Source organism: Megascapheus bottae, chromosome 21, assembly GCF_031878675.1.
Source record: "Megascapheus bottae isolate mThoBot1 chromosome 21, mThoBot2.hap1, whole genome shotgun sequence".
Classification (NCBI taxonomy): Eukaryota; Metazoa; Chordata; class Mammalia; order Rodentia; family Geomyidae; genus Megascapheus; species Megascapheus bottae.
In genome coordinates, this window is record NC_143529.1 from 18,920,503 (window position 1) to 18,939,635 (window position 19,133).

Below are 19,133 nucleotides of genomic sequence, written 5' to 3' on the forward strand. Positions count from 1 at the left end.
TGCTTAACTTTATATTTCCTTCTGCAAAATTATCTAAGCAAAAGGATTATCTTTACTTAGAAACATGAGAGATAAGTTTATATAAAGTCTTATGTTTTCCTTCACAAAAACAGAGAATATTATCTTTTTGAGTATGTAGTGTGTTTTTGTTTTTTGTGGTATTGGGATTTGAACTCTAAATTCTGCTTGAGCCATATCTTGGGTACCAGTTTTTTTGATTAGTTTTGAAAAATGATCTTAATTGTTGCGTGGGATGTTCTGGAACCATTTTCTCCCAATATCAACTTCTGTGTGACTGAGATAACATTTCCAGTTATTACTTGTGATGGAATATCATGTTATGTTTGGATTGGACTTGAAGTACAAACATGGTTCCCAGGTATATAGGATTCCAGATGTGAGCCACCTGTGCCCAACATTATCTTTAAGCTTACTAGTAGATTAGTACTTGGATACTTAACAGTCCCAAATAAGCAAATCTAATGAACACAACTGTAAAATAAGTTCGCATGCAATAGGCATGGATACATTTTATATAGTTTTTGCATTTTCCATGTAACAGTAATGGTGTCAAATTGTAACATGTAAAATACCAAGGGAGAGAAAAATAAAGATCTAGTCTTACTAGCTGAAAAAAGGTTGGGTATCAATTACTTGCTAAGTTATTCTCTAAAATTTACTTATTCTTTCAAAATTCTATGTGACAAAATCATTTTGTTGTTTGGTACACTCTTAAATATTCCTATATGTATAGTGGCCTTTGGGAATAACTTTAAAAGAAATAATAAGTTATAAAGTATTTTGAAAATTTATTACCCATAAAGTCTTCTCTGTGATATGTCAGATGACACTACAAATGAAACAAGAAATCTGTTGAAGTTTTTCTAGGAGGCTGAATCAAGAGTCTAGGAAGTCCAAGGCTAGCCTGGGATACAGAGTGTGTAAAAATAGAAGTTTTTTGTTGTTTTTACTTTAAAAAAAATCACAAGTCCTTTCAGAAGTCAAAGAAATTTTACTTTTAATGGACTTTCCATTTCTTTACTTCAAAAAGTAAAATAAGGATAATATTTTTCAATTGCATTTAATTCTATTAACGTTTTATATGAGCACTAGTGCCTCTACATTACTGCGATATATCAAATTTTGCAATTATCTATACAATTAACTGAAATCTGTTAATTCCTCAGAATGTATACAAGGTACTGACAACCCATTATTATATATTTTAGAGTCTTCTAATGTAACTAGTTCAGAGTCAGTGATAGCAAACCACAACCTCTCCTTTTCTTACTTTCTTACTTTATAAAGTAAAATAAGTGACCTTTAAGCTGGGTTCATGCAAAGCAATACATTGCAAATTATTGATGAGATTTTAGTTAATTTCAGAAAATAGTTTAAATAAAGGTGTCATCATAATGCATACAATGAATTTGATTTTCTAGATCATCCTTCTCTTTGTACATTCACATACATTAAAATATCTTTATTTGGCAAGGTAATCTCAGATATAACATTAAATAAAATACAGAACACTGGTCTATGGAAATAGGTTAAAGGGTAGAACAACTGTCTACCAAACTCAGACCTGAGTTTGAATTACAATATCATCAAAGAAAATTCAGAATATAGAATCCTTCCACCTTTGCCTAGAAAAGGTGCAGAGTTACTTTTCTTTTACTCTATCTTCTTATCTTCTCAAGGCTAATCCTCTCACAATTGCTTCGCTTCTTAATTATTTTAGCTTTTCCCAGAAAATGCTCTGATTTATGATTTTTATTTTCTTCTGTATAACATAATCTCCACACTCCTTATAAGAAGTCCACAACAACCTTAAATTTACAAATCTTTGTTTTTGCTATTTTCATAGACAACTGAAATTTTCAAGAGCTGTCAGCACTTGGGTTTTGTTGCTGTTTACCTTTTCTTTGTATTTTAATGTCTCACGCATTCCTGCTCCACAGCGGTTCAGGGAGAAAACTCCATGTCTTTCGAGTCTTTCACTTGACATCCTTGGGGCCAAAGTCACTGCACATTGAACACATTCTAACCAAATTCAGGAAGTCTACTGTAGCATCTGTATCCTGTGTCCCACCATGGTTTAATGCTACCATTAGCCATTCAATCTTGTGAACCACAAACCTAGGAAACCTTCATAACATTTACTATTTGTAATTGAGCTACAATGGCAGTCACTTTTAGCTGCAAATATTTCTGTTGGATCTTCCTGCTTCCCTCCATCTGTTCTAATTCCAAGCTTCTTCATGCCCTGCTTACTCATTCCCAAACATGTCATGTATGGGTAGAAAATAATGTAGCACCCCTAGAATATTGATTTCAAGACCTCTGACTACAACCCCCTGCCCTTTCAGTCCTCCTGTTACCAACTTCAACAACTTATAATTGAATGACCTTATGGTTTCACTGTACCTCAGTCTCCCTGACATAATAAATTCCCTTCCCTAATTACTCAAATCATTCTCAATGGCCCTATAGCCCATATGTTTCATCTAATTCATAGTTTTGGCTCTTATTGCTGTGCTTAGGTGCTCATCTAGGAAAATTTCACACGTAAACCCAAAGTTCTACTAGTACATCTATGTCACATAGCTGGGTAAAACAATCCATATTGGGGTTTCTTTAATCTGTGATGACCCCTTTCAACTAGATATTTGGCAGTGTCTAGCCATACTATACAGTCCTAAGGTGATATATCTCTCACTGAAGAAGTTCAACATTCTACTTCAACACTTCCCTTTACTTCCCAGTATTCTGTCTCCAACTGTATTCTAAAAACAATTTAACATTTTTTGCCAGGGTGATGTCACTTCAACCCATTTTCTCCCTTCAAATCTACTCTTTACCTTCACACTTAGTTCTTTATTATGATTTGCTTCAAGTTACAAGGGATGCACTACCCCTGGTTTATATTACCAATTGTTCTACTTGTGCACTGAAAATGGTACTCCTACTGATATGAAAATAAACTTTATCTAGAGTTTTTCCTTAGTTGATGAACTGTAACTTTTCTCTCTTTTGAATCATTCCTATAAACTTATAAGCATGCCATGTTTCCAATGGTCAACAAATAATCATAATTATCACTTGTTCTTTTTCCATTGCACCAGGAGTTCATTTTTCTACATAGGTTGTCTCATTTGTCTCTCCTTGGTACACTTTGACTTTATTTCCTTCTATCACTGCCACTTACAAAGGAGACTGCTCCTAAGAGTTTTAGTTTTCTGATTTCACTCTAAACCTCAAAAAAAGTGGTCAATATTTGCTTCCATCTCACCATTAAATATGGGCTTTCATTCCTTCTATGAACATATTTTTCACTTATATTACAAAATGAGGCCTAAACTGATTTTCCTACCAGTCTCCAACACACCAACCTCAATCTCCTTGACAATTCGAAGTCTTCTCCATTGTTCTGTGCTTTAATAAGTAGAATATCCTAAGGTTCTCTTTAACTTGCTACCCTTCCTCCCTCATTTTCATATCCCTCCTCCCTCCCTCCCTGGCCCTCCCTCCCTCCCTTCCTTCCTTCCTTCCTTCCTTCCTTCCTTCCTTCCTTCCTTCCTTCCTTCCTTCCTTCCTTCCTTCCTATTCTCCTTTACTTCCTCCTTTCTTCCTTCTTTGCTTCTTAACCACTTGAAAGTGGTCTCTTCCATCTCATTTTTATGGTATCACCTTTCACTTGGTTTCTGAAGTCAAACTCTAGTCATTGCGTGCTTTATATTTTTTAATTACAACTTTTATACCATACAATCCAATTGAAATTGCTTATATATTTTTGCATAATTATGCAAATAGATAATTGTCAATCATCATTGAATCACATTGGATCATATTTTCCTCTTTTGAAATATAATAAATTTAATGATCTTAGGAATTATGTTAGTTTTTCCCTATAGTTTTTCTTGGTACAGTGCCATATAAATATATTACTACACATATATGTCTAAAACTATATAGGCATATGTTTATAAATATATATATATAATTATAGGTCAGAATATTGTCAGATTATATGTATGAAAGTTTTTATTTTGCTTTGTTTTTTCATATAAAAACTACATATGGTATGCTGACTATGAATATTAGGAAAAAATTTACTTAGGAGAAATATCACACTATTGTGTAAAATTTTAATCTTTTATGCATGAATGAAAAATTTAAGAAACAGAAATCATGCTTTACATAATTAATCAGAGAAAAATTATATATAATCTAGGATTCATCTTCTACCATCTAAATTCATTTCTGCTCTCAATCAACTTGCACTAAGCCCACAGATCATGCAGGGTGAACTACTGAAGAAAAGGAAGCTTCTCTAGAGTCTGGGGGAATATTATGTCTTGATTTCTTTGTGTCTATCACATTTGTATTTTCATTAATTTGACCACTGGGTTTGGAGCTGGAAGCAATAGACGTAGTGATGATCTGGGGAAGTAATTTCCATATGGATCCACAATATTCGTTTTTGCAGATCTCTCAAGACTTTACAAAAATTTCCACTTCAGACAAGATTTTAAAACCACGTCTAGGTCCATTCATACATGTCTAAAGGCTAGTTCTTACATATTTAGAACATAAAAATTTACATTACACTCAGTCCAAATAGCGTTCATTAAATTGTGGAGATTATTGCTCAAGAATACTAAATTTTATATGAAGTGAGCATTATGAAATCTCACACATTAAAGAACTTAAGTAATAACGTTCAGTGAAAATCATAGGGTAAAATTATTTGAGAAGATTGTAAAATGTGTAATCATCTTTATCATAAAATAGATCTTGTTTAAAAATGAGGCTGGTACAGTGAAAAAATGTAATCTTTGGCATCAGACACTTGACCTCAAATCCTGTCTTTCTTTCATTTACTAGTCAAACAATACTTTGTAAGTGTTTCAGTTCCTCTGGGATTGTAAAGGGGTAATGATGAAAAACCTTCTCTCAGCTTGTTCTGAAAATTAAATGTGATAGTTTAGCACAGCTGACAGACACAGATTAGATATTTAAAATAACCTCCTATTAAAACAGGTTTTTAAAATAAACTAACATTACCCTCAGAAAGAAATAAAACTTGGTGTCTTGGTTGTCTACTAGGCCTCACTTTCCTATGTCTAGAACAATTCAGGTCATTACCCTGGGATGTGTACTTGGGATTTGGGATCCAGAAGTTCAATACAAAGTAAGTTTGGAACTAGATTTTGCTTTCTTTATGAAAAAGACGTATTCCCTCAATGAGTAAACTTTTTTATGGTAAAAGGTTTCTGTTGTTTTATTTTTCCTCTACTAAAAGTAACTATAATTATTCCATAAATGACTCGAGCATATGGAATGCAATACTCTGAGCAGAAGAACACTATGCTATAAAAATTACAATGGCTATGAGCATTCAACGTTTATTAGAGGTGGGCTTCCCTTTCCTTATCATTCATTCTTCAGTACCGAATTACTGTGAAATTAAACTACTTTAGGCTGAAGAGTCTAGGGTGGCTGAGGATAAAATACAAAACAGTACAGGAATATCAGTAGTTAATCAAAAAGCTCCCTGTTAATTATCTCCTGACTACATATATGGTATGCAAAAAATAATTGTATGTTTATGAAAGAATGATTAGTTGGGGAATGTGCTGAGGTAATAAGAAAAAAGACATGAAGAGAGCAATTTACACTAATATCTACCCATCATTTTATATAACCACATCACAGGAGGGGTTCAACTTAATTAGATTCCTTTGGTTAAATAGGACATATGAGAGAAAAAAAAACCCAGAAGACATATACTTAGGGTGTAATAGAAAGTATGTCCACATTATGTGGTGGGGAAATAGGTGCATATGTGTGAGGACGGTGGGGGGTGGGTGCATGAGTAAGTGTTTTAACTAAGCGACTGGACACTGGGTCTTAACAGTTTTGCTCACAGTTGAATCACAGCAACATTTCTGGATTTTGCGGTAGTTATTAGAGATAAGGGACTTAGGAGCATTTTCTATCTGAGCTGGCTTCAGTTAGCAATCTTTAGATCTCAGCCTCCTGAATAGCTAGGAACACAGGCATGAGCCTCTACTATTTAGCAGACAAGGAATGATGTGACCTTCTGTATTATTATATAGAAAAAGTAATAAAATCTGTGATATATACTTAAGAAAAATCCCTTTGTTGTTCATTTATGACCCAAATGTGAAACTATACCCTATTAGGAATAGTTACCATAAAACTTAATTTTAAGAGGGATAGTGCGATAATATTCAACTCTAAGAAATTTTCAAATTTGAAAGTAGAAAAATGGAAATTTTAGTTGTAGACCTAAATTGTCACAGTTTAGCTATTTCTTATATAAGTTTGAAGATCTGGGTGACATATGAATATATAGATATGCACAATGAGTTTAGGTAAACACGCTTTCTCTTGTCTCTGATTTATCTGTAACCTATTGAAAATGGTAAAACATATAACTATGTCTATAAATACAAATCTATATCTATATCGACTTATCTATATCTATAGATCTAAATCTAGATATATCTGTTAATGTAGAGAAGCATATGGGGGTGAGGGGTAAAAACCCTAATCAAGTGCATTACTAAGTCAAAATTTTCTGGTGATGGGGCTGGAGGAATGCTTTTCAACACATATACACACAGACAGACAGACAGACAGACAGACAGACAGACAGACACACAATACACAAACACTTTGAGGTAAATGATATTCTAGGAATCATATGTAATATAAAAATGTATATATCCAATACTAGTAACAGGTTATATCTCCAAGTTGCTGGTTGGTCCACAGCAATCTTGAGGAAAACTCATCTGTCTGATAACTTAATGCAAAGTCTAGGAATGTGTTGTTGACCATGGGGCATCTTACTGAGAAATATATTTCTAAGTGATTGCCCACTAAAGGAGCAATGAAACCTAGTACCAACATGGAGACCTAAACTTACAGTTTAATACAGTGACAGTATCTTAAGTCTTTCTTCAGGCTTCTTTTGGGTATGGAAGGCAAGCATAGAATAAACTATTTGAATTTGGTGTGGCCAAGTATCTCTTATGTCTAATTTATTTTAGACTATAAATTATTTTTAATTTTCAAAGTTAGATAGAGAAAATGTTTTCTCAGGCAGGGACAAGTAAAAACAGAATCTAAGGTATCATTTGAAATGCTGTTTGTAAGTTTCCATGATGAGTAGATGTGATAGCTAGGAGTAAAGCTGGACTTCCAAGATTATAGCTGCTTCTGTTCTCATATACCTTTTCCTACTTACTCAAGTACGAATCTAGATTGATGTCAACACATTTTATATATAAAGTAAAGTCCCATGTGATTTAAATAGTATGTTTCTGAACTAATCATGAAATTAAGGTCAAGATGTCAGACAAAAAATACAAATTAATCAAGAACAAAAATAGTAATTAATTAAAATAATGAGAATGGGCTAACGTGATATTTTTTTCCTTTGAAAACTGAGAATGAGTTAATCTGATTAGAAATGGATATGGCCACAAAAGCAAAATGAAACACCACATACACACACACACACACACAGTGAACAATCCTGGTTAAGAGTCATTAATTAAATGGAGACATAATGCTATAGCTTCAAAGAGTCCAAGCCAGAAACAAACTGGACAGAGTTGGAAGAGGACTAGTGTCTAGCTGAGATCATTGATAGAATGGATAGAATTTGTCCAAGTTTCTAGCCTATGAGGTGAAAATAGCTATTCTTGTACTTTAAGCTAGAAAATCATAACCGTTTTAAGCTGGTGAATTGATGATGATTAAGACAGAAACAGAAATTTTATATAGGAATTGAATAATACTTTTACTGTACCTAATCACAAAGTCTTAAGTTCTCATTAGTTATCAAAGATATAAAAACCAAGGTTTTGAGATAATTTGGATTTTACCATATGATTGGGCACACAGTTAATTGAAATATTAAATTACTAGTACCTATGCACAGTCATGCAAGTAGTCTACATTTTCAATATTAAAGACTGAAATCATTTTACTAATACACATAATAAATATGATTTAAAGAAAGAAAAATAATCGAGGATCATTTGAAATTGAGTTCCTATATCCCAGCTACTCAGAAAGAAGAGATTTAAGAATTAGAAAGCCAGCCTGGGCAAAAAAGTTCATAAGACTTATTTGTATTTAACTCCCCAAAACCTGGAAGTGAAGCTGTGGCTCAATTGATTGAGTAGCCTTCAAAGAAAAAACTAAGAGAGAAGAACACCTAGGCCCAGAGTTCAGGCCCCAGGACTAGCAAAAAGAAAAAAAATATATAAAGGACAGAAAAATAAGAAATACCTCATTTGACATAAGAAAGGAGAGAAAAATAAAAAACAACTCATTTGATATAAGGGTATAAAAATAACAATGATATGCTGTGTATAGTAACCATAATCATTGTAGAATATATTAATTTAAAGCCTCTCAATTCATATATCAGCACTGATTAGAGAGGTATGAAATGTTCAGTGGTTCATGAAATACCGGTCCTTCAACAGAGAATTAGTCTAAATTTTCTCAGTAACTGTGTCTCAAATACTGTTATTTTATTTCTTAGTCCTTAGAAAGGATACATTAATTTCTCTTTATTAAGAATTAACTTGATCATTTTCCCATGTCTGCATTTTCTATTTCGATCATACACTATCAAAATAATTTATATTTTTACTCAGTGATAATTTACTTAGGTCTTACTCATAAAAGAAATATTTAGATATCAAATAATACAAAAATGAAATAACTATTTCCAATGTACTAGAAAATTCTGATTCTTCTTGATTTTATCTTATAGATGCTAAATGAAAGGACCTCTAGGCTATAGAAACATAAACCATATAATGAATGATTGTTGTTCTTAAGGTACTATGTTATCTCTCATCTCTTGCTGTCCCTTGGTTATCTCATATTGTTACAGTATCTCACTTTGTTACCTGATATATCGGATATATTTGTATTTGGTTATTTGAAATTGGATAGGGAAGGGGGGAAAACAAGATGAGGGGTAGGGGTTGGGGGGAGGGAAATGGGGACCAAGACATGTGAAAGGGTATCAATGTATGGGAATTAATGCACCTCCTATCTGGCAAATATAATGTAACCATCTATTAATTACAATAAAAATATATAAAAAAAGAAAATGAACAAAGGAGGGATTATGGAATTAGGAATGCAATATATATCCTACAAAATTTAGAAGGGTGAGGGTAGTGGTGGGTGGCAAGGGATAGATGAGAATGTCGAAAGACACATTGTATTTATTACAATATTTAATATTATTAAATGACAACTTCTATGTATAACTACTTGAAGATAATCAAATAAAATAAGGCCTCAAAGAATTGAATGCTGACAATTAAATCTTGGAATAGCACGTACAAAGTACATTTACAACTGTCTAAAGAGTCAAGGATTCAACATCTCTCATTTTTGTTCTTTAAATTTAGTAGTATTTATCAGAGTGTTGACAACCAACATCAATGAATGTTAAGATACTTTTGAGATAACAGGCTATTAATAGTCTTGTTATCTTTCCACACTAGAAATAGTGGCAAACACAGCATGCATACATTAGAAAGATTCACATGGAAGAGAGTCAAAGATAAGAATTCATAATGATTCCCTCTCTCTACTGATTTTTGCTTTCATTCTTAATTAGGAAAAAAGTCATCTTGCCAATTTGCTGATATTATAAAGCTTCCCATCCAGTCCTAAAGTCAATAATCATAAAAGCCTCTGTAGGATCTCATTCATCAGCATAGGTTACTTTGGTCTTATGTTAATACTCAGTTGTTTTGACTCTAACACTTATGTACCTATAAAAGATCCAGTAATAAAGTATGAACATTTTGGTGTCAATGGAAATACAAATCAAATCTTGGGATATTACTCAGTTTTGTAGAAAGTAGTCAATTGGCTTGATGAATAACAATTGATAACTGTGTTGCGATAACCAATGTTTCACTTATAAATCCCAAATAATTTTGGTAATATGTGGTTTCTGGGAAAAACAGGACAAAAATCAGCCTCAAAAGGTAACACAGATAGTCTCATTCATCTCTCAAAACTTATTTCAATTCAAAAGTACATAAAATATATAGAAAGTGATGGACTGAGAATAAAAGGCTGTACACTTTTATTTACTGGATTTAGTGATCTTAATACCACTGCCACTCATCTAAGTTCAGATGACATAAGTTAATAACTGATGTCCACAATGACCACACATTTAGGACATCAGTTATGAACTAAGTCACTTTGGGACAAAATAAAGAAAAACATGGGTTATTTGTGAAAATGATAGCAAAAATATAACAATACCTCTGTCATCTATCCTACATGGGTCACCCTGATAAACTCTGATGTGACATCTTTGGTTGTAACCATTATACCATAAAGTAAAAGGGTGACATAATTATTAACATGTGACACAAATATGAAACATTTTAAATAGCTTCCCCCAAAAATTTAGAGAGTTAATCTGAGTTTAATTGCATACTTCACATTTAAAGCAACTAGAATAATTGAACTTGAACAAGGAGTCACATAAAAATGCATGGAAGGCTCATCTAGTCATTTGAATAATTTCTCTCACAAATTCAAAATAACTTTCTGTCTCATACATGTAATCCTAGCCACTCAGAAGAGTAAGAGCAACATAATGGTCATGGTTTGAAGCCAACTTCTGCAAAAATATTCACAAGAGTCCATTGCAACGGAAGGAGGTAGATGTGGCAGCATGAAATAGGAGGATTAAGGTCCACGAATGAGCCAAGACATGTAACTCAGATTAGTAACATTATGAGAGGTATTAAATTGTCAGTGTTATTGCTTTTTATTAAATGTAAGATCTTTTGACTTTGATACCATTGGTTCACACCTATAAAACTGCTTCTTGGTGAAATCTGAGAATCATCATTCATAGCCGGCCCAGGGAGGAAAGTATAAGTAACTGTTATCTCCAGTTAACCACCAAAAAGCTGAAAATAGAGCTGTGGCTCAAGTGGTAGAGTACCAGTCTTAAGATCAAGAGCTAAGGGACAATGCCCAGGTCTGGAGTTCAAACTCTAGTACAGGAATGTATGCACATGAGTGCAAAACACACGCACACACACACACACACACACACACACACACACACACACATTCTGTTAAAAGTCCAAACACACAAACAAACAAAAATCCTATTTTATCCTATCCAATCTTCCTGGAAAAAAATGCCAGGGGCAGTTTATAAGGTAAATGGAGTACAGAAACTAATTCACAAATTGAAGTTTTGGGACAGAATAACACTACTTAGTAAATGAAATGAATCAAGAAATGGTCGTTTGGAAACATTTCACCTATTTTCAAAAAATCTCCATCACTGTTTCCTGCTAGGTTAACAAAATAATATAGTATAATGAGACAGTAGAGACTAGAACTCTAAATATTTCAAAATAAACACATTGGCATGCTCAAGGCAATTATCTGTGACTAAAAAAAAACGAGGATAATTTTCTAGTTAAAATGTGATTGAAGAAACTTGATTATTTCCTATTCTTCTTTGTCTTTCAATTACATAACACTCATTGTAATCAATTATGGCAGAAGCTCAAAAAACTATCATGGCAATTTTTTTCAAGTGAAAAATTCTTATTCATCAGTCTCCTGCTTTGAGCGAACAGCAAATCTACCCCATCACTGAAAGAAAAGTAAATGTCTACCACATTGATAAGGACCTAAAGAAAGATATCATCAATAAGAATGCTCAAACTGTTCCACTGTTGGGCTGGGAATGAGGCTTAGTGATAGAGTGCTTGCCTAGCATGCATGAAACCATGGGTTGCATTCTTCAGTACCAAGTAAACTGAAAAAGATGGAAAACTTGGATAATTCTGGTATTTTATATGTAAGAAATTAAGCTCAAATCGTATAAGATCCTTCTCATTGTCACTCTCCCCAAATGATGGATCTTAGCCTTGAATTCAGAAATCTGTAATCTACAGACAGCCCACTTTACTAGGAAATTGAATCCTTTTTCACTAGTTTTCTGGAATAATGATTAGAATATGGTTGAAACAAAATATGAAGACATTCTCCAGTGACAATCAACATCTCAACGAGGAAAAATTATCTCACAATTAATGAACATTCTAGAAGTGTCTTGGTTTATAAGACATACTTCAAACCTCTACCACTTTCTCTGTCTCCTTTTACCTTTACTTGTTCTTTTTTTTCTTTATTTTTTTTTCAGAATTTTCACCTTACTCTAGACTTCATACCAAGCCTCAATTGTGCCCAAGTGTCAAAGTGCCACTGTTTTATGAATCATTTCATTGTAACACAGTTTCCTTTTATAATTTAATGCTTCTGTTGATGTCATTAAAAATTTACTGGGGTGACATGTTGTTTATTTGATCACTTGAAATTATAGACATTTGAAGGCAAAAGCATATGAATGAAAGTAGTATGTGATTAAAAATATATGAATGAATTCAGCCTTTGCCACTGAATGGTTGAATTCAGTGATATAGATGGATCTGATAAATACAGTAAGAAAGAAAGTCAGATGTATGCAATAATATTGCATGAGACCAAATTTATAGAATGAGACACTGACCTGTGTTGATACAACTCAGAACAGTAATTACCCTTCTTGTAGATGCCAGGGCCCTTTTGAGTTCCTGTTAGTTTTGTTTTCTGACCTGGCTAGTGGTTGCACAAATGTTTTATGTGAATAAAATATTTAATGTTTTCATTACACTAAAACACAAAAGTTCATGTCAAAGGGTAATTACTTAATCCCCAATTTTAATTTGTTAATCAGAATTTACCATTATTTTCTCCTTCCACAACAACACAACTAATTTGTTTCAAAAAACTAATATTTCATATTGTGGAAAAGTTGACTGAACTAAGGGAAATTTTCTGAGATACTTTTTGTTGTTTACTGAGGTATAGTTTATAAATAATTCAATTCAATTATGTGACCTATATATATTAAGCTATGCAGTTCTAGGGCTTTCCACAAGAGTTTTCATTCATGCAACCACCACTATGATCAGGATACAGAGATTATTGTCTCCTCCTCTTATCACTAGCATTTCTGTCTGTTTCTTCTCTGTCCTCTAGTCAGTCTCAACCTTCAATTTCTGATGATACAACAGATTTTTGGTCCCTATTATTTTGCCTTTTTCAGAATGCCATATGAATGAATTCATGCGGTCCCTATTCCTTACGATCTGATTTCTTTCATTCAGCATAATGTATTTGATATCCATCTACACTGTGTATATCAACACTTTGTTCCCTTCCATTACTCAGTAGTGTTAGGATTCCTGGTTATGCCACTAAGTCATTTCGAGTATATGGGGTGATTATGTTTAAAACCAACGGAAAGATTTGTGTACAGCTTTCTTTGTGTGTGTGAGTAATGTCATTTGCTTTTAAGTTCCAAGTTGTATTTTTACCAGGATAAAGTATTCTTTCTATTGCCTTTATTCAACCATAATTCTATTACCTGGAGAATATATCACTCAGTTAAAAAATGATGTAAAATCAGAAACTGAATCCAAATCAAATAATCAACATCTCAAAAACACAGATCAACTCTGGCAAATTCTTTCCTTACACTATTTTAGTCATGCCTTGAACTAATAATAGAACTGTTCTATTAAAACTCTAGATTAATAATTCAAAATCACATGTAAATAATACCAATTCAAAAAAATTAATGGCATTACTAATTATACTCTGAAATAATAGCAAATGAAGCAAAAAGAGAGGTAAGAAAGGGGGCTTGAAAGGCAAAATGTTTTCAGTCTCTGCCCTGACACTCAATTAACTCTATGGGTTAGTATTTATTTTTCTTCATGGAAATTGGGTCAGAATTGGAGTGTACCAATGGAAACATGGCAGATGTTACCTAGCATGTTGTGGTAAAGTGGAATGGCCCGTCCATGGGTAGTAAATGCAGTCATGACTAGTGGGGCCGTTACACCTGCAGGCAATCACAGAACAGAAAACATCATTCTCCATCCACAGTGACATGCACACACATGCACCAGTGCTCACACATGGAGCCTCGGAGGAAGAACATGGGAAGCAAGCACACCAAGTACCTATCCATCAGGCCGATGCAGTCTTCAATACTTGAGCCTATACACCTGCAGAAGATGCACATTTAGAGAAATACAAAGAAAGAATTAGTCACTAATAGTAATCAACGAGAGCATTGCTGATTGTCAAATTCTTAGTTTCACCAGGTAGGTAATTTTTAGAACACCAGGAGTTAAAAACCACTGAGAAGATTTTTACTGGTAAACACAAAAATAAGTGCAATCACCACACAAGAAGAATGCCCCAAAACATGTATAGAGTAAAACAAAATTTATCCAAATCCCATGGATTAGTTCCAAGCATATATAGCTCATTTCTAATAGTTGCAATTTATTTATATTAGTTCTGATTATATCCATTGATAAAAATATTGATTTTTCAATGATATTTCATGTATATACATTGATTTTCATGTGTATGAATTCTTCTAAAGTATATAACTAAATCAATTGAAAAGGAAATGCGTAATTTATTGTAATATTGTAACACAATGTTTAGTGCTCTGTAAAGATTGATTTATGGAGAAAATTAGTTAATGTGCTTTCATTCTATTCCTGTGGAGGTTTTAAATAATCAGATTATTGTAATCTTTGCTTGTTAATGTTTAAAAACCAATTTATTTTTAAACATGAATTTATTTCAAAGTCAATTTAACTGATTTGAGTATATAGTAGTTTATATCTTGAAGGACTCTTTAAAGTAGCAATGTCATACCTGACAGCAAAAACAGATTTTTACCCTACTACAACACTGAACTCTATCAACAGTTAATGCATTAATACTCTTTAGGTCAATCAAGATCTAGATAACTCAGCATCCATTGTGTGATGATTACATTAATTTGTACAGGTACACCCAAATACTAATCATTAGAATTCCCTAGAATTGTTATTTATTCCATTCTCCAAAGCATTGTAAATTGCTATTATTTTTCTTCCATCAGAAATAAATAGCTTTAGGAAATCATTAAAATTTCTCTTTTATCTATGATTTATAAAAGTGCCTTATTTAGCCATTATTAAAGATTATGTACTAAAATCATTGATATTCAAAGTTGAAAAAGGAGCTGAAATAAAATCATTATATAATGATAGATAAGTCTTCATGTTGTGTTACATCTTTAGATGATTATAAACATTAAAGAATTAATATCATCTAAAAGAACAATTAAGCCCTATCTGTTTCATGAACATTTTAATATTTCTAATAGCTAGGGAATTTATTTGTGTTTGTGCTCTGAGAATTAGTTTCAAGCAGCAAAAACAAATTCTAACCTACAAAAATATGTGGCAAAGCCTTTATAGAAAAGCAACATATAACTAGAGCACGTACTTCTAAAATCTGCAATCAAATCCATTTACCAAAATTGAAAATTAAGTACTAAAAAGGCTTCTGAATCGTCTTATATGTTTTGTCTTTATCTATTCTGAAGAAATTATTTCTTTTAACTCCCCATGATATCTTCTTCAAAATGCTTTTTGTAATATGGCTGTGCCATTCTGTGAAAATAATAGCCCACTTCTTATTTCCAAGTGAGAATCTGAAAAGCTATGGTTCGTTTGCAATCTTTATAATAACCCTTGAAAGATAAAAATATTCAATAGTGAAATTCAACGTGAATGAAACTATGAGTAATGAAAGATTGTCATCCATTCAAAAATCCTGTTATTACATCCCTGCTAGAGTATCTCCTTTCTTTTATGAGCAGCAGGGTGGTGAGTGGTAAAAAGATGAATTAGATACCTTGCTTAGTCTCATGGAATCCATAATTTCATGAGTGGGCAGATGTAAAAACAGGCATGTATTATAAAATGTGCTAAATATCAAAGAGTCCATACAAAGTAGTTCTGGAGAGTATCGAGGAGGGACTTCTTGCTGAACTCCGGAAGATCATCACCGTGGCCACACTAGGAAGCTAAGAATTTAGGATGCTGAAACCTGAGGATGTCATGGTAGTGGATTTTAAGATTTATAAAACAGCCACAGCCATATGATGATCTGAAGAAGTATATAGTATATACACATAACAATAAATCTGAAGAGTTGGAAAGCAAAATAGGAGGCAAATAGAAGCAGGAAAAAGTAAAAGGGAAAATGATGAAACCTTATGTTTTCCAAATGAAAGAAAATGGACTTCATAATTCCATGAGCAGTTTTTCTTTCCTTCAGGGAATGGATTATTTTTTATTATATAAGTTAAAAATGTAAACAGGTTTGATAAAAAGGGACTAAAGTGCAGTATGTGCCATGGTACCTACATTAACAAAAATTTAAAGAGATATTTCAAGATGCCTGGAACAATAAACATTTCAACACTAATTCTAACATCTAAAACATAGGTTTGGTTTAAATTAAACAAAAATGAATTTGCCATTATATTGGCAATCAAGTAATGCAGATTTTGCCTCCGTAATACAGGATGGAGTTTTCAAATCCTCCTATAGATTATAAACATTGTTACAAATTATGAAAATCTTTCCTAAGTTTAAAGGTTTTGCTCATCAAAACACAGCCCAGTTTGAAGAACATACATTCCCTAGATGATAATTCCATAGAGATCAAGATATGTGCTTTAATCATTCATGAACTTTCCTATCATGGTCCCATATTCAGAGAAGACATCTTATAGAAGAATGTTGCTGAACAAAAATACTAAGAACATGCTGCTTTGTGTCCTTTGGTGAAGGCATAGGGAAACAATGGCATGCTTTTCTTTCTTGTAGAGATATTGGCCAGATATACCTGATGGTAGCTAAATGAATAACCTATTTAAAATGTATCAAAAGAACTTAATAGACCCAATACCTTTAATGTATTTGGAATAGTAAAAGTGCTTTTAAGGTATTACATTTATAATTTTATTTTCAGAAAAAATCATTAAACTCTATTCAAAATAGGAACTTTACTTCTAAAAACCCATGATTGCAAAGACTATTTCCATTAACTTGGTCCTTTAATTATCTGATGTATTCTTGGCATTTCAAATTAAAGCTCCTTTTCAAAGTGGAGTTGGACTGGTCAGGTCATGCTTATTGATAAGGTCAGTTCTGTAGTGTGTTTAGGAATAAAAAGTCACTCTCCCCACCATTTTCACTGCCCCTGTGACCTTTGAATGGAAAGATCATAATTCTTCATGTTCACGGTCCGTTTGGAAAGCCTTGTCGACATGGGACATGATAGCTGTGAAGCTAAGGCAGTTTTCTTCTGTAAGAAAATGTATCATTTTCACTCCTGATGAATTATGACATCGTTTCTGAGACACAGCACTTTCATGAGGAGAACCTGGGTGAGATGAGGTTAGTATAACAATGATAAAAAAACAAAAATCTTTCAGGACTTGATTGTTAGAGAATCGAGTTGCCTTGGAAGATGCTGGTAAGTATAACACGAAAAATTTTATCCAACCACAATTCTGCAGTCATGAATGGCTAAGTGCATTTTCTTTCTACATTATTTGGACTTTCCAAATGAGCTGATGAATTTGATCCCTGATACTGGTTAATCTGAATAGCCAACCTGGTTGAATTGACCCTTCTTGAGTGTCTGTAATTGTCCTGAAACGATTAGACTATAAGGACTCTGACTTAATGGATGGATTAATCTCTAGATATCTTCATAATATAATAGCATTTTGGGGATCTGGTGAAAAGATGGTGGAGTTGAGTTTTGCTTGAAGGAGGTAGGTTCTGAGGACGTGTCTTGAGGCTTGCATTGTGCTCTGGGCCCTTGCTGGATGCCATATTCCTTGGCTTCTTAGCTACCACAAGGGAGCTGCTCTGATGAATGGATACCTCTTAAACCATTAACCCAAATAAATTCTTCCCTCCCTAAGCTGTTCTCTCCAGGATCGTGTTCGGAGATATACTATGCAAGTGTAACTAATACAGTCTATTAGACCTTCATCATTCCTGTATGGATCAGATTCAGATTTTATTGCTAATATAATTTGATCCCTTCTCTATGTCCCGCTTCTACTACCCTTGACTATCCATGAGTTTATGTATATGTAATCATGATCTGAAAAGGCAGAGAGGAAGACACGCCAGCCACATATCCAGAGTATGGCTCTCTGATCTCACTTTCATTTCCCTAATGGTTCCACTGTAATTAGATTTGCAAAAACAGCAAAAGGTCTCATTTTGAATGGCAACAGCTGTTGACATCAACATCATATTGAATAATTTACTGGTTTAATTTTAGCTGCAAAACAATAAAACCCTCTTGTGGATGATTTTAGCAGGCAAAGTTTTCTTTTGCTGTTGCTGACTCTTTCTTCTGTTCCAGCAGTCTCAGATGTTTTCTCACAGAATACTCTTAAGTCAAGTGTGCCAAAATATCACAAGGGGAGCAGTTTATTACTTCTGGCTCCCTTGAAGCCAAGTGCCTGTGTGACGATTTCAGCCTCTTCAACTCACGTGCTTGTGTAGAAACCAAAGCATTGGCAGTGAGCTCTTCCCAGCTGAGTTTGAACCTAAGTGGCACAATGCTACTTTGCATTTAGAGGATTGGCCACTTCACACAGAAACTTAGCCTGATCCATTGACCTGCAGGAAACTGGAGCAGCATCCACAAATTGATCTTGTCTTGGCAGAAAATGATGTTGCTTGCTTAACTTCTTCAATAGCTTCAACAGCCCTTATTCTGGCAGAAAAATCTCTTCATGGGAACTCATACATGCATACCAAATATAATCAGGATGATATAAAAAGACCTGTTTGTGCATTTCATGTGTGTGTGTTTTTGTATATATGTGTGGACATGTCTGTAGACAGTGCAGAATGTGTTTGACAAGTAGGCAGATAGAGTGTAAGAAAATGCTCTCAATTGTAATATTATTCACCTTCTAGCAAAAGATAAAAATCCATACTAAATTTGTTTTTCAGTACATGTTTCTTTTAATTTACTTGCTGAGTGATACTTTTTTCAAATCTCAGTGCCTTTTCTTCTTTATGAAAGGTCTATTTGTTATTCCACTTTTCAATATAATAGGTAAACTATTATAT

The 19,133-nt window shown here is 33.4% G+C and overlaps 1 protein-coding gene across 1 annotated transcript in view; it reads right to left on the minus strand.

Annotated features, from left to right (window-relative positions):
- The window catches only part of Erbb4 (erb-b2 receptor tyrosine kinase 4), a 972,219-nt gene that overhangs the window by 198,032 nt on the left and 755,054 nt on the right, over nucleotides 1-19,133 (minus strand). Inside the window, exons 16-17 of the mRNA XM_090354754.1 lie at nucleotides 14,133-14,177; nucleotides 13,937-14,011 (exon numbers count right to left, since the gene is read on the minus strand). Of these exons, the coding sequence (XP_090210880.1) occupies nucleotides 13,937-14,011; nucleotides 14,133-14,177 (120 nt within the window). The remainder of the gene's footprint in view (nucleotides 1-13,936; nucleotides 14,012-14,132; nucleotides 14,178-19,133) is intronic.